Source organism: Engystomops pustulosus, chromosome 2 (assembly GCF_040894005.1).
Source record: "Engystomops pustulosus chromosome 2, aEngPut4.maternal, whole genome shotgun sequence".
In the NCBI taxonomy this organism is placed as follows: domain Eukaryota; kingdom Metazoa; phylum Chordata; class Amphibia; order Anura; family Leptodactylidae; genus Engystomops; species Engystomops pustulosus.
Window position 1 is genome coordinate 129,042,515 of NC_092412.1, and position 17,362 is coordinate 129,059,876.

Genomic DNA, 17,362 nt, shown 5'->3' on the forward strand with positions numbered 1-17,362 from the left:
TGTTGTAATGAGACATCATCTCAGTGAGGTAATGTGCAGTGATGGCAGTTACACATCATTACTGTGGTAACAGAGCAGGACAGTCTGTTACATGATCACTGGGAGAAGAGTATAAGCGGGAAGAGCTTTTACCGAGAACTGAAGGATCATGGAAGTTATAGTATCCAGTGGCGGCTATCCTGAAGAGTGCTTCTACTTTAGATGGCCCATCAAATTTTGTGAACCATAAAAGAAAACTATTTAAGCTACGTTTTGTGATTTATGACATTGAGTTTTGTTGTATTCATTTATTTATAGCATTATGGGGTTTTCTATCAGACGTTCTTATTCCCAGAATACCCCTTTAAGTCTTGTTTATAAGTCTTTTTAGTATCACAAGACAGCCAAGCTACCACAAGCAAATAAATTGAATTAGATCTTCTTAAGGGACAAAGAACAGGCATAATGACACTATACTATCCAGAATATCCTTCCAAGAATAGCAACCAAACCAAGCTCTGAGATTTCAGAAGCCCTTAAAAGGGAACTGCCACCAGATTTTACCCTAACAGCCATCCCAAGTAGTGTATAAAATATATACTTTTGACTTTTCTTCTGTGACATCTAGTCCGTTTATATATAAATGTTTTTGCTGGAGATGCGTCCAGTTAAGAGGCTAGAGGGGGAATGTCACTTAAGATGGCCACATCTTAGACTCTATAGTACCTAGAACTAAGCTGTGGTATCAGGATCTGCTTCTGGCATGTACTTCAGTGAGCTACAGAATTGGGAGATACAGATATTTATAGTTGGGACTGCAAGCTGCGATTAAAAAGACAATTTCTGTACTATGATCTGCAATTGTCTTCACCATAGTGGATAAACTTCTGGGATTTAAAAAAAAAATGTTTATCAGGCCTAGAGGGGGCTATACAAATGGGCAACCCAGCAGGACAACGGGAGTGCCAGAGGAAGTTTTTACTGTTTTTATACCTCCCCCCCCCCCCCAATCCCTTCAATCTGTTATTCAATGCTTCTCTTAAAAAAATGATTAAAAAAAATCATTAAGAACACAACTACAGCAAAAATTGGCCAAAAATAAAGTCGTAATAAAAGGTCTGACACTGCTTTTACTCAAGAAAGGTGAACTTACCGCTGGACTTCCACCGATTCCACCTCCAAGATCACTTCCCAGCTGTAAAAGAAACATTAATGTTACATTTTCATCATTGCTTGCAATCACAAAACATTAAAAGTAATGCAGGATTTATGACAGCTTATAGTAGTGTACCAGAAGTCCATTGAAAAGTACAACTGCATTGTGTAATACTAACAGGTCATCCTGCTGTCTCCTTTTCTATTAAAAAAGTCATAAACATTTATCAAGCTTGTAGGCATCCAATTCTGATCATTTTATGTTTTGCATGCAGCATCTTTTTCTATTTCATGTGGACATTGCTGTGCTGCTTGCCCATTGTGGATTAGATAGATGGGGGATCCAGCACCCACACATCAGTAGTTCTCAGACATTTCCATTTTCAGAGTAGTGGTCAGACCAGGGTGCTGCAGATTTGCAGTCACCCTGTTCAGCCACTACATAGAGGACGAAGCTGTGTGCTTGGGAACACTTGATCTCGGAGGGTGCTGCACACTGGAACACAACATTATGATATTGTTAAAAAGAACCTTATGGACCAGTGGTTTAGTGCCCCAAATCATCCGGTGTTCAGTTCTCCATCTAGGCACATTAAAAAAAGGAAAAATTGTTAATACTTACCTAGAGATAAGTACAATAAGGCACATCAGACTCACTTCTGTACTCCTTGCATCTGCACAGTGATGAATATAATGAAGCTGGAGTAAAACAACAGCTTCACATCATCAGGGCGTAGGTGCCGAGTGCTCCAGACCACGGTATGTATGCACTTTTGTTTTTGCAGGTATGCAGGGGGAAGCTGAAGGGTAATTTGGGCACTAAACCATCTGTCAATAAGGACCCATGGGCGCTTGGTTTCCTTTAAAGTGTACTTAGAGAATAGGTCATGAATATGTTTTACAAATATAGAATCATTGGGCATATTGATAGTGTTAAGTATGCAATCCAGTCCAATACGAGTTTAATTTACTTTGTATTTTTCCTACAAAGTTCTCATCTTGGCAGGCATGTATTTCAAAGCTCACTTCAGTTGCCCTTTTAGAACAAGCTGTCCTCTTGTTCCATCTTTCTGGGATGGGAGCCTAGAAGCTGTGTCAGCTCCCTGAACAACTAAATGAATCACAATGCCTCTGCCGCAGCTACCAATCTAAAAGTCAAGCATATGTGCTTCAAAGAAGAAATTTGTTGGGCTTGAATTCAACATGGGAAAGCGACAGTGGAGTTGCACCTACTTGCTAATATATATGGGCCAACAGAACAAATCCTCTGCAATTTGCCTGCACAGATTTCTAACAGAACAATGCAAACTTGGGATGGAGCACAGATCTTCCTTACTCGAGAAGCTTCCACACAACAAAATAATTCTGGGTCCCTGACATCTGTGGTAAAAAGAATGGCAAACTTTCTTCTACCCATCTTAAACAGAGCAAGCCTGAAACGCCAACAGAGCTCAAAAGGCCATGTATGGAAATGCATGAAGAATACACCTTGCCAGTAGGCCTATAGCCACCCATTGAAGCCAACATTCACATCTTACATCAATGGCATGTCATACGACTACAGTTTCTGTGTTAGATAGTTGAAATGGTTCAATTCATTCACTCACAGTACACTTTAGCCACAAAGCCAGTAAATAGTTCACATATCCCACAGTTTTGAAAATCCTTCTAAAAAGATTTAGTGAGCATTCCATTGTCAATATCTTCTTAACTTCTGAACAACCTTCTGATATCCAACCTTATAAACCCACATGCATTTGTTAATAAATAATAAATAAATTTGTTCATTGGCTTTAAATGCCTGTGCCCAATGGTCACAATAATGTGAGTCAACTTCTGTTATATTATTAATAAATCTATATAAGTCTGTATCTACATACTGCGGAAAAATCTTGAAAAGAAAAAATTGTGTTACAGGTGGGGAAATCATGATCTAAGGCTTTGGCAGATACTGCTCAATTTAGCAAATGTTAGCTACACTGCAAAAACTCAGCAAGGCCACTAAAAAAATGAAGGGAGAACTGTACAGCCACAGTATGGGACAATTTACAGTATAACAGTATGGGACAATTTTTCTGGTCTCCATATGTTAAAAATATAAAATGAAAACCAGTGAAAGTAAACAAGTAAATTCCTGATTATTTTAGTTGCGTATTCTGCTCATCCTGCACTTACTTGAATATTCATTATCTGAACAAACCAGGTTCTAAGTGCCCAAATCAAATCTCATTTAGTTAATTGGTTCCTTATGATCTCCAAAAGAAACAAACATTTATGATCAAAGCCATATAAGACTGAAACTGCTTCACACCACCGTGTCATGAATTCCTTTATTGTATGGAGTAGCAAAGCAGTAATAATGGTGAGAATGTTAAGCCACACAAGACAGACACTTGGATATGAGGGTGTTTCTACATCTACATTTTGAAGGTTGTGTATGGTATCTCACTTAGTGCAAAGACAGGAAAAGATTGTGTGTAGTCAGGCTGATAAACTGGATGTTCACAGTCAAATGCTTATGACCATGCATGTGAGCTGTCGGATGAGAAGGAACAAGGGCCTGCAATGACCACCAATGGAAAGGAGGGGAGAACGATAATGCCAGTTTATCAGTGTACTACTGAGTGAGAACCAATTACCCATTGTGTATCCTCTCCCATCTGCAAGGGTAGGCGGGACACAGAGGAAAGAAGCAAAAAGGTTACCGTCAGCGGAGAGACAGCCGAGCTGCAGAAAAGAACAATCAGAGCCCACAACAACCAATCTATAGCCCCGGACAATTACTAGCTCAAAAGTGGAGCTACTATCCCCTCTTCAGGTATTGCTTCTAATTTCTAGGGAGGAACACATAAGCCAGACGAGGTAGGGGGGGGGGGTCTTATGACTACCAAATTTGTATCTTAACTACATCTATTCCAAATGAAAAAAATAAAAAAATGTTTTATATGCAATTCAATTTTATATCCATTTCTAAAGACAACATAAAGCACAGGTAGCATACATTCATGGATGTCTAATGGTGACAGCTGGACATACTGGGCAGGTTACCCCCATGATTAACTTTAAATTAAAAGTGCACAATATATTTATGTAACAGACTTCTTTCATCTTTTGGAGAAAAAAAAAGCATTAGATTACTTACTAGACTGTCAAGACCTCCCCCAAGCAGATCGACAGCTCCCATCTGCATTGTGGATACTTGTGGGACATTTCCTGGTGGTCCAAGGTCTAAATTCAAAAGGTCACCAAGGAGGTCTCCTTGTGAGGGAATGACCTGAGGCTGTTCAAGGGAGACTGTGGGAGCAGGTCCTACTGGGCTGTCTCCAATATCAATGCTAAAAATATAAATGAAGAGAACCAATTTTTAGATATACTGATATATTTCCATTTCAATTCTTATTTTCTGCATTTATGGTGGCCAGTGGCTGCTGATAAAGGAAGATACTTGCATTATTAAATTATTAAAAGCCATTGAAGTTTTTGGATTAGATTATATCCCTATCTTACACAAGTCATGTGAAACTAGTTTATTGTACTAGGCCAATTAAATAAAGGTTTGTGCATTCTAGGCAGACACAGAATAGAAGTACAGGCGGTCCCCTACTTAAGAACACCGGACTTACAGACGACCCCTAGTTACAAACGGACCTCTGGATGTTAGTAATTTACTGTACTTCAGTCTTAGGCAACAATAAGACACTAAAACAGTTATCACAGGTGTCTGTAATTAAGCTTGATTGTTAATCCTGGTTCTTATGACAATCCAAAAAATTTTTGGCTGGGGTTACAATGATAAAATATACAGTTCCGACTTACATACAAATTCAATAAGAATAAACTTACGGAACCTATCTTATGTAACCTGGGGACTGCCTGTACAATGTGCCTACTCATTTAAAATCACACTGTAAATGGATCAGAAAAAGTTATTGTCCTGAAAACGTGTGAGAAGGCGTACACTGTTTCTTATAGATCACAATCCATACCTTCCATGCTGTATGGGAAGGTGTTTACGATGAACTCCATGGCTGCCTTCAACAAAAGCATTAGGTGGTTTGTGATAAACTGAAGCTAGAGAACCAATGTGGCATATCAACTCATCCAACAAAGTGGGCTCGATCAAGTCTGTTTCCTCAGAGATCAAAGGCTTTTCTGAAAGCACCACCTCCTTGGCAGTGACAGGGTCAGTAGATAGCAAGCGCCAGTAAATGTATCCTCTGTCACGCAGGTCAGGGTTATCAGAATCCTACAAAATAGAGGAAGAGTTTTTTTTTTTTAAAAAAAGGCGTCTTTAAAAATATGGTTACATAATCAACACTGTTAATCACATTTTAATGCCTTAAAATGAGATGAAATACCACAAGTTGTCACTGTAAAGGGCAGACCAATTTATACGGCATAAATTCATCAGGTACATTTAGTCTCATTACCAGTCATCTTCTCAAGATGATGAATGTGCATATCCTAATTTGTTCAGGTCTTAGCTACAAGAAAGAGTGTATGATGAAAGTACACAGATAAATTCTTATAGGTATATAATACTTCTATATAGGTAAGCTCAACAAGAGTCTGGCCCCTCAAAGGTCAGACAGGTAACAGGTTGGATCAGAAGTAGGTGGGCATCACCTACAGATGTGTCCACCATTAGGCTAGCTTGAATTTGGTGAAACAATTTTTTTTAAACAATACCCTGATATTCTTATAGACCCCTTGAAAGGCTGTAACACAGTTACTGCAGGGTCACATAGCATAGCACATTGTGATACAATACACGAACAATATTATCTTGAAATAAACCAAATATCAGGACACAGACGTATCTTGGGACACACATTAGCTGTTTAAGGGATTATGACCATACAACTGAGGGATCATGTAGGGATCACTCCCCTAAATTCAAATGTTACCTTTTAATCAAACAGTTTTCACAAATGGAGCAGCACCCTTTAAATTAAAAAGGGACCTGACAGAAGGTGAACCTATACAAAAATCTTGCCATAATTCAAAATTTTTTCTCGAATTTAAAGGCAGAAGTAACAATATGTCAGGAATACAATTATAGATGTTACAAGAACCTAGGTCCGAATGTCAAGTTATATTTCCAAATTTTTACCAATGAACTTCACAAAAAGTACCAATTTGTCTTTTTTTACAATAAATAATTTGAGATGACCCTAGGAACTACCTTTAAGTATATCATTTTAGTTAACAAAAGAAATTGGTTATGCCCACACAACTAAAAGAATGTTTAAGTCTTCCGTGCCTCTTGTCATGCCCCCTACAAATATGTAAAAGCAATCTGTGACAGATAGGTGACAAACATAGAATTAATTTTCTTTCTATACTGTGTAATCAGATTGGGTTTGGAGGTGTTGAACAGATTCTGGTTCATTCTCCAGGGGGCCCAACCAATTTCCAACTGGAAAAACCGCCATAAAAAGAATATTGAAAAAAAACACAATGCTTTAAAAATAGGCATTGTACATTCAGCAGCGAGGGACATATCAGTCTATTCTCCCCTAAACAGTTTTGTTTTAACCCAAACAACAGCACATACCCAGTATTGGTCTCTTTAAAGGTCAAAATCTGTGTGATTCTCATTGATGACAGATCTTAAATGGTGATATGCAGATTACAGGAACCACTTATTAGCTGCAGCAGGGGGCTGCAAGTACAAAACAGCTGGGCACAAGTAGTTCTAAAAGAGGCAGTGCCACTCAGCCCACGCTCCTCACTGCTTTCAAAGTAAGAGTATATGATCCACATGGAGCAAATCAGAGTACAATGAAATGAGATCAAGCTAGTTCAACTGCCTTTATATGTTTTGCAGGTAAAGCATATCATGGCTATTTTATCACTGTGTATTAAAGTGGTTGCCCAGACATTCAGTCGAATAAAACATTGGCCTTTGAGTTAAACATCTGTTTTCTGGGTGGTCAGGTTAACTTGGAAAGTGTCAGACTGTTTGCCCCTCATTATACAAAGCAAGAAAAAAAGGATAGTGTACACGTACAGGGAACCTGTCAGCCACTTTGGTGAATTATAAAATGATTCCCCCCCCTTCCACTCTGCATTGTAATCCTGTGAATTGAGTCAGCCGAGTCCATGAGCTGAACTAAGCTGAACTAAGCCGAGTTAGGCTGCAACAACCCCTCCATTCTCTATTCTCCGGTAGACACGCTTCCTGCATATATCATTCACACCCCTTTCTGTGCAGCAGCTTAGCAGGAGGGGGGCATGTTTACAAGAGGACAGAGGAGGATAAGTGTGCGTTGCAGCCAGAACACCCGTCTGACTTAATTCACAGGATTAGAAAGCAGAGAGGTGGTATAATTTTCAGGAGCCGACGACTTATTTCAATAATCATGAAGAACTCACTACAGTAAATGTGGAAGGACCTTTGGCATGGGGACTAGATGTGCCTGACAGGTTCCCTTTAACTTTGTTTTGATGCTGCCAGAGCCATTCTACTCCGGATCCAGATTCCCATAGTATGCACGGGCAACAGGTTCCAGAGCAAAGTGGCGCCCCGAGCAAAGTGGCGCCCCGAGCAAAGTGGCGCCCAGAGCAAAGTGGCGCCCAGAGCAAAGTGGCGCCCAGAGCAAAGTGGCGCCCAGAGCCTTTCAGCTTTACTCAATCATCTTTGTTTCTCTCTTGTTTTCAGCGCAGGTGTGCTCGAGATACTGATGCTAGTAATATGTGCCGGTTTTAGGACTTTAAGAACATCACAAAGAGCAAAGAAGCATTTATTGCCTAGTCTGGGTCTGTACGAGTTATCATCTAAAGGCATTATCTGTCTGGTTTCTAGAGTTATATTTAGTACTGCACTGTGGTGTTATTAATTTCTTGGGTGGCACTGTGTGGCTCCCTGATGTTGAGTGGTGAGAAAAAGCATCCATTGGACCAAAAAAGTTGTTGATATCTATAAACCCACAAAAAAAAAAACATACAGAAAGTATCTTGAAAAATTGGATTAATTTGTATTTGTACTTTAGTATTTATTTGCTGAATCCTTAAAGTATAACCGTCATTTCAAAAAACTTTTGATATGTTGTAGGGCAGGTAATTTTAAGCCCTTTTGCAATTGGATAAGTTACCCAAATCTTGCTCCTTCCTCTTGTATTCTTCAGACTTCCCCTAGATGTCAGTGATCTCTCATATGGCTGTTGCTAGGCACATTCCGTCTTCACTGAGGAGCTGATTAAGGAGGGAGAGACATGCCCACCTGTCCTCTCCCTACTCACAGCTGATTTACCTCATGTCTCACTGCTCCAGAAGTCAGTCATGTGCAGAGAGAAGCCCTAACTTATGTAGAAACAAAACACCTACACTCATCTCTCACTCAGCTTTCCCTGCACTTGTATATAAACAAATAATCCACACAGACACAAACTGCACATTGATCACAACCTCCCTCCCCCCATCACCTCACACTCCACAGCAGGAAGTGGCAGGAGACACTCTCCAAGTCTTCAAGCTGTCCCCTCATGTGCTGTGCTGAAGTTTTACTTAGATAGGTAGATAGATAGATAGATTATACATAGATAGATATGTAGATACATACATAGATATGGGATATATAGACAGATAGATATGATATACATAGATAGGAGATGGAAAGATATTAGATATGAAATATAGATATTAGATAGATAGCTATGGTGTCATTGGTCAGCAGCAGGTGCTTGTGATGAAGAGACAGGAGGCAGGCCCCGCCACTCCATCTTGCTGATTGTAGTTTTTTTGAGAGCTGGAAATAATGGTTGCTATGGGCTAAAAGAGGTACTAAATGAGGACCGAGAGGCAAAATACTTTGAGGAATGATTCCAGGGACACCTGGAGCAGAATTATGTTTTTTAGTTTTTTTTGCTCAGAATGACGGTTACACTTTAATAATAAATTTCTCTTCATATATGTATGGTAATTTTCTATTTACCTTACTGATGGCTGGCTCACTTAACCCTTGCAATTCTGAACAATAGTGCTCCTCAAATGAGTATGCAAGATGCCTATTAGTCAAAACTATTAAAGGAGTCTTCCCACGAAGACAAGTTTCTTATATGTACTCAGGATAACAAAATAACACACACATTCTCTAATTCACTGTTATTAACAAAAATACAGATACAAGTCCAACCTGTCTATCAGTCCTGGTGTAGGGCAACAATTTTAGTTTCCCTTAGACACGACCCTGTAACACCTGCAGGGTTCCGCCCACACCCTGGGATTTTACAATGACTGGCCTAAGGAGTAATAACAGAAATAAAACCGAGTAAAATTTTAAAGTAAAGGGTTAAAATACCAGAGGATATGGATTTCTGCAGTAGAACATTTTTCACACCGCAGAATGAATAAAAATTTGAAAGGACTTTTTTCATGACCTGGAAAATATACTCATAAAGGTATTTAACAATAGTGAAGTCGTACCTGTGTAGCAAGGCTCAGGACTTGCTGTACCAGCTCTTGGGTCTCAGATGGCTTCTTCAAAAATAGTTTAACAATGGCAGTCAAAAGAGTCAGTTGGACCTGATGGGAAGAAATGAAAAATAAATTAAAAAAAACCCCAATATTTCAATAACTTCCACTGCATTGTGGCTAAGTAATAGGCAAACAAAGACACTAGTTAAGAAGAAGAATAATTTAGTGGTGTTCTACCAGTACCAGAGTCAGGGCAAAGTAAAGAGAAAAACAACAGGTACACCTGAATATACTACATACAAAAATGAATTAATCTCCACCATAATTGCATTGTAAAGAACTGCATGCATAAGGACCTGTGGGTGGTTTAGTGTCCCAAATCGCTCTGACAGGTCCACTTCAAGGACGCGGCCCAAAATGGTCTTCAGGAAACTGTACATTTTACATTTTTCCATGCCCAGCCTCAAAATGAAATACCTTTTGGTCTCACAAGTCCATATAAGGGCTTGTTTTTGTGATAAGAGTTGTTTTTTCCAATTAGTTAAATTGTAAGGTAATTAGTATAATGCTTACAATGAATAAATCATTTTCTGAATGGGGAATAGAATACAGCTATTTCACCAATTGTCTTTTAATTAAAACTTTTATGCAGTTCACCACACAGTATAAAAACATACCAAATTGTTCTGTTGGTTAAATTAAGGCGACACCTAACATGCACAGGTTTTCTTTTGCTTTACTACTGTAGTTAAAAAAAACAACACACACATCCCTTTGGGAAAAACTCATATGCCATATTCTGAGCACTATAAATTTTTGCATTCCCAATCAAAACAGTTATTAAAGGAAACCTACCACCACAAATCTACCTATAAAGGTAGATCGGGTGGTAGGTGAATCAATGGGACGTGAGGATAGCCCTTTTAAGGGCTAATCCTCACGTCCCTGCACTTTTTTGTAAACTTTTATTACCCTAATATGTTAATTTTGTTATGCGGCTACTTGGGCGTGGAGTAGCCGCATCTGAGATTACACGAGGCGGCTACTCCACGCCCCGGTAGCCACTTTACCCCTCCTACTCACCATGTTCGGCGCGCAGCTGCTCGTAGCTGCGCGCCCTCGTCCGCCGATCCTGCCGTCTGCGCATGCGCAGAACAGCAGGCCCGCGCCTGCGCGGTCAGTGTTCCGAAGCCGGGGCTGCACAGGCGCGGGCCTGCTGTTCTGCGCAGACGGCAGGATCGGCGGACGAGGGCGCGCAGCTACGAGCAGCTGCGCGCCGAACATGGTGAGTAGGAGGGGTAAAGTGGCTACCGGGGCGTGGAGTAGCCGCCTCGTGTAACCTCAGATGCGGCTACTCTACGCCCAAGTAGCCGCATAACAAAATTAACATATTAGGGTAATAAAAGTTTACAAAAAAGTGCGGCGACGTGAGGATTAGCCCTTAAAAGGGCTATCCTCACGTCCCATTGATTCACATACCACCCGATCTACCTTTATAGGTAGATTTGTGGTGGTAGGTGCCCTTTAATCAATAAAATTATTAGGGTTTGTATATTGAAGGTTAAGATAACAGTTTAACTGGTACTATGGTTGCACGTTGTATCAAAACCTGTTGTATTAGAACTTGTTCAATACTTTCAAACTTAGAACTGTTCAATATTGGCTTGCTGTCATTTGCGGTACTGAATGACTTGTGCTGTTCTACAGATTCCTATTAGCTGTCTGCAGGGAATTCAGGAAAACATTGTTCAGGGAATCCTTTGAATAACTGTGTCGGGCTAGCGGTGGAGCAGGAACCACGTCACCCAGTATCATGAGAATTGGCCATATATGGAGTTTCTACATCTCCCAGTGCTTCCCCTTCCCATTGTCTCTAAATAAGTTCATGTTATTTAATTAAATAATATTTTGCCTGGGATTTGAACTCACATCTTCCACTCTCTGCCTGCCATAGAGATACAGCACCTTTATACACTAGACTATGGACTCACTGGTTGTCTATGGGATGATTTTATCTCACTAGTGCTTCCATAGAGTAAAGCTCTAAAGTAAAGCTCATAAAGCTCAATGCACTGGTATATAGAGATGGATCTTCTCAGAGCACTCTCTCTATATCACTATATTATCCTTTTTAAAAAACATATTATTGATACAGCTACCCGTATTTTTCGGGCTATAGGACGCTTCTTACTATAGGATGCACCCCAGATTTAGGGTATCAGTACAACCCTAACTGGTGCTATTCTGGGGTACATATCATTTTAAGATTGCTGTTTATTAAAACTTTTTGTGACGCAATAAAAAATAGTTTTTAAAAAAATGTTTTTTTAATAGATCCTTTACAGTATGGGTGTATTAACATAATATCTGCTTAACCAGGGTCACACAATGAATGCATGCTTGATCGCAGCAGTTAAGAGGTTGAACTAGACAGCTCGTCTCTTGCTAGTGATCTGGTTGAAACTCTTAGAGTATTTTAGGCATAGCCTACTCTTCATGGATCCTTAAAGGGATTTTCACACAAAACAAGTTAGTTGCTGAACAGTGGGTGTCTCAGATAGGACCCCTACAGATTACGAGAAAGGGGCTTTGATGTACCCCAGTTGGACCCCCAGTCACTGCCCGAGATGACTAGAGCATACGGTCACGCGTGGTTGGACTGCTCCGCTCAGAACTCTCTGTCAGCAACATAGAGATCAACAGGCAGTCTGACAATGTGCAAAAGGCTGATCCGGTCATCTTAGGGAGCGACAAGATGTCCGATTGGGGTATATCGTAAGAAAACTACTGTTTGATATTAATGCAGTCTTGATAAAGTACTGAAATGTTATTTTCTCCATCGTATGAGAGTATGCCTGTTTTTTTTTTTTTACCTCATCCAGTACATAAATTATTTTTTTTAATATAGAGCTTGGTGCTACATAAATAGACTTGATACCTGTGTGCTTTCATCATGAAATCCTTCCAAAAAGCTCTCCAGTAACTCATCAGCATTATCAATGCGCTCTGCATACTCTCCTACAATCCAAATCATGGCTGCCCGGGCGTCAGGCTCATCTAGAGAATCCAAATTCTCACATAAAGTGGCAATGATACTCTCATACCTGTGAAGAATAAAGGGAAATATGTGACTACATCTTCATAAACTAGCTTAAAGGGGTATTCCCCTGAAAACAAGATTGTTAAATATACTCAGGATAACAAAACAACACATTTTCTAATTCATTGTTATTAACAAAAATATGGCATTTCACAAATATAATTCCAATGTGTCCATCAGTCCTGGTGTATACAATTTTGGTTGCCCCAAGATCAGACCATAAATCTTATGACTATGGTTAGGCAGGTCAGATTCTTCTCATGAATAGCTTTTTTGCACATTGCAGTGGTCTCTGCCTCCAGCCCTCCCCCTGCATTACAAGACAAGCTCAGAAACTGGCACTTACAGACACTTCCTGCCAGCAAGTAATGTGCAAACACTTACTCTACAAACTAAAGATAAGATCTTTATAGCAGACTGACAGTGGGCGTTACAGCTGAGATATAGCAGCGCTGAGAGTGTCATTTTGTGTTATATCCATCTCATCATCTCTCATCTTTCTCATCTCTCATTTTCTATGTGTCAGATTACTAGTAGTGTTCAGAAGCTAAATAAAAGTGTAGATAAACCCTGTGCCCTGATGATCTAAGCACATTATTAGTACACACCATCCCATAGCACAGCGATATCATGAAGTGTCTCCTTAGAGAGTCCTCGTCCACACTCTGAAATTTTACAATGACCACAGAGTCATAGGAGCTAAAACAGCAATAAAACTTATTCAAATTGTAAAATAAGGGGGTTAAAAATAATCTTTACTGTGTAAACATCACTAGGGGATAGAACTTTCTTTCATGGGCAAACCCCTTTAGCTTAGTCATCCATTTTTAAAGTTCACCGAGGCAACAAACATACTTGTTTGGATACTTGCGGAAGATATCTCTGATGACGACAATGGCTTCTTGAACCACATAGTTGACTTTTGTCTGAATGAGGTCCAGAAGGGTACTCACACAACGTTCTGCAGATTGCTGAGAAATTAAAAATAAGGTCACACAATTATATTCAAGAATGTAACTGCCTACAAAATCCTGTTCTATTTAATAGAATGATAGAAAGTAATCAAAGGATCAAAATTAAATCACAATAAAATAAAAACATACCTCAACTTTTATGGCACATCTTCCTATGGCGCGAACTGCTTTCCTAACAAAATCAACATCTACTTCGGTGGCATATTCTTTCAGTTCAGCTAACACCTGAAGAAAAGGAAAACAGAAACTACAGGGGTAATTTTCTGACCAAGCACAAAATTATCATATTATGGGTCAACACTACCACACATATTCAGCAGTGACTGGGTACGGTCATATGAAAATTGACTGATTGCACTTGGTAATTTTAATACAGGCGGTCCCCGGGTTACGTACAAGATAGGGTCCGGAGGTTTATTCTTAAGTTGAATTTGTATGCAAGTCGAAACTGTATATTTTATAATTGTAGATCCAGACCAAAAAAAATTTGGCCCCAGTGACAATTGGAGTTTAAACATTTTTTGCTGTAATGGGACCAAGGATTATCCATAAAGCTTCATTACAGACACCTTACAGCTGATCATTGCAGTCTGGGACTATAGTAAAGCATCCAGAGAGCTTCATCAGAGGTCAGAGGGGTCTGTCTGTAACTATGAGTTGTCTGTAAGTCGGGTGTCCTTAAGTAGGGGACCGCCTGTACACTCCAAGTAGAAACAGCACTCCAACAACATTTTTCTTATTTGATCCACCACAGGGCAAAGCTTAGCCCTCTCTATGAAGGCATTATCAAGTCTTGCTAATTTCATTTATACGCTCACCGACGTTCACTGTACTCTACAAGCGAATTTAGAAATTACTTGCTACTAGTCAAGTCTAGCAACTGGTCAAAACTTTGCTTTCCTGTAAAGCCACAAGACTGGACCATTGGGTAGTGCCAACAGAAATCATAAAATAAACATTTATAGGTATAGTTAGCAATGTGGTTCCATATAAATTAAGGCGGCTGTGTCATACTAAAAACCCATTAGTAAGTCTGGCACTTGTACAGGGATAGAAAGAAAGTGAAATAAAGCATGCTATGATATTTTCGTGTAACCTGGCAGCTTGACTATAATTGGCTTTTATATAGATAACGTAAAGAGGACACATTTTAGCGAAGAAAAGCAAGTGAAGATACACTTACCTGAGCAATGTTGGCCTGAGATGCCAGTCGTATCATAATATCCAACTTCTCTAGCTTCACATAAATTGGATCATTGTATTTTACAAAAAACACCTTAATTTCTTGTTTTAGGATCTCTGGTCTGATATAGAAACACAAAGTGGTAAATTATTATTAAACATTTTACTGTAAACCTTATTTAAGAGTGGCCCTTCATTAAACGGGTCCTTATGAGCTGTATTTTCTTGTTTGTCTTTTAAATACTTTTACTTCCATAAAATTCTGTGTTGTATGTTGTCATACTTCTACATTGAACTTCTACTTCTCCTGGAAAAGCAAACTAGATGTAAAACTGGATTCTACTAGGTATGGATTATTTCCAACAGTGGAATCCCTGCTGATAATTTCAGCTTCTATAGGGGGTCAACTGACAAGTATAAATTTTCACCTTAAATGTTACAATGCAGAGAATTAAGAGCCCGAGAATAATTATTTTCAGGAAAAACATAAAAGTCAGGAGAGAACATATCTTCTTTAACATTTACTGTAAATATAGGTTTTATAAAAAGCCAAAAAAGGTTGCTATCAGTATCCTATTGTCTTCATAACAAAGATTTGAGAGATGTAGTATTAGAAATGAGCCTTTTCTATTCAATATACTATTACATAGGAATAAAATGTTTGAGGTTTCTATGTACGCCCAAGAAGGTGGTGCCAGAAAACACACTTACATTTACTGAAATAGTATCAATGGCAAGTGACAGCCATAGTCATGAAGAACTGACGGTTGATAATAATTTAGCATGAAAATCTAACACTGTAAAGTATTCAAGTGAGATGTGAAAGCAGAAATATAATTTAGCAGTTTCAGATCATTAGGTTTAGCCAATCAAATCTGAAAATGATAATTAAAATAAAATTGAGAACAAGTCAAGTTACCTGTATTCTCGCAGCCTCTCATATTTTGTCACTTACCTCTTCTGGACAATAAGGTTGATATTTCTTAAAGCCACATATTGTACTTCAGGCTCTCCAGAAAGCAAGGTAACCAGAGGAGGTGCCAATTTCTTAAGAAGCATGGTATAGTAATCTGAGTCTTTTGGAAGCAGTTCTAAGAACTTCATCAAGACTTTGACAGCAGACAGTACTACAGCAGAATTGGCATGAGACAGGCGTGGAGTAACGCGTTCACAGATGCTGTAGAAAAGAAGGTCAGTACTTGAGAACAGAAGAAATCCTGAGTTTTTTTATTATGTTAAAACAACCAACAAATGAAGACAATACAACTCCACACTGAAGTCAATGGAATATCAGTTTGTATCAGTTGTTCTTTCAGTTGTGCATTTTTAATGGCACTGTTCTGATAACAGAACAGAACATAAAATATAGTTATCCTGCCCTACAAGGGCTTAATCCAATGTATTACTTACCTTTGTGCCTCTCTTTCATCTTTGGGATTGTAGTTAGAGAGACAGTCTAAAATGAAGATTTGCCCCCACTCTGTACATTCATTCAGCGCAGTCAGCAGTTTGTTAATGTTTTGTGGATTTAGGTCAAGCAGGTTGCTATTAGGGTGGGACTCACTGATCTCAGAAAGAGCAGCCACGGCATTGGCTACCACCTGGATAAAGAAAGGAGTAGTAATCAGCATGAAAAGAACATATATATATTTGTATAAATAACATGAAATGGAAGGAGACACATTAATAATAAACATTATAAAAACCTAGTCAGAATTCATGAGAGTAACCTCTACAACAGTACAAACCTCCTAGAATTTCATGAGCAAACTGAAACCAAGTTAATATTTTCCTTATGCCATCCTGAAATTATTTTTTTACATATTTCCCAGAATCCCACAGTGGAGCATCAATGGATGCAAGTCTCCACATGTCTAAAAGGCAGATTTTATTGGCAAAGTCTCTATAAGTAGAGCTCTTACATCCCAACCCTAGTGAAAATCCTGTAACTCAGTTGAACCAGATCCCTACGCTGTACTGAAAAGATCTAAGCACATCAAAACAGTGGTGTATACAGTTGGGAAATCTGTTCCTTGTGGAATAGATATACTGTTTTGGCTTTCATCCTACACCAAGTAATTAGGCTTACTAAAAGTCATGCTTGTTGTTACGGGGGCTTCCTTACAAGGTAGCCAAGAGGCAATGTTTTTACTTATCCAATCCTGAAAAACAAATGTGCATACATCCTAAAATGGACATCAAGGCATTCCACTTGTCCTGCATGATCTGCAACAATTGGATAGTGTCAGTGTAGAGGCGTCCATTCCTAACTTGTAATGCCAACTTTAACACCGCTCACAATTTTAGCTTAGCTCTAACATTTCGTTATCCACAGGTATTGTTCCCCCTTCCAGGATTTCTTCCATGCATCTCCCATACTCTTGAACTATCTACCTAAATGTGTCAGATTGTCCCCCACTTTCCAAAACTTTAAATGTAATCTGAAAACCCACCTGGGTTTTCCTACAACACACAATAACTGCACTGCTCTGCTTCCTCACCTCATGTCTCCATCTTCCCTCCCATATAGGTTGTGAGCTCTCATGGACAGGGT

At 39.2% G+C, this 17,362-nt stretch overlaps 1 protein-coding gene across 2 annotated transcripts in view; it reads right to left on the reverse strand.

The window, feature by feature from the left end:
• The window catches only part of AP2B1 (adaptor related protein complex 2 subunit beta 1), a 67,296-nt gene that overhangs the window by 21,376 nt on the left and 28,558 nt on the right, over positions 1 to 17,362 (reverse strand). The window contains exons 6-16 of one of the 2 annotated variants that reach the window (XM_072136386.1): positions 16,219 to 16,409; positions 15,764 to 15,985; positions 14,810 to 14,930; positions 13,756 to 13,851; positions 13,508 to 13,623; positions 12,491 to 12,656; positions 9,562 to 9,660; positions 5,121 to 5,380; positions 4,277 to 4,469; positions 3,774 to 3,794; positions 1,133 to 1,174 (exon numbers count right to left, since the gene is read on the reverse strand). In XM_072136386.1, the coding sequence (XP_071992487.1) occupies positions 1,133 to 1,174; positions 3,774 to 3,794; positions 4,277 to 4,469; positions 5,121 to 5,380; positions 9,562 to 9,660; positions 12,491 to 12,656; positions 13,508 to 13,623; positions 13,756 to 13,851; positions 14,810 to 14,930; positions 15,764 to 15,985; positions 16,219 to 16,409 (1,527 nt within the window). The remainder of the gene's footprint in view (positions 1 to 1,132; positions 1,175 to 3,773; positions 3,795 to 4,276; positions 4,470 to 5,120; positions 5,381 to 9,561; positions 9,661 to 12,490; positions 12,657 to 13,507; positions 13,624 to 13,755; positions 13,852 to 14,809; positions 14,931 to 15,763; positions 15,986 to 16,218; positions 16,410 to 17,362) is intronic. The other variant, XM_072136387.1, reaches the window with a different exon arrangement.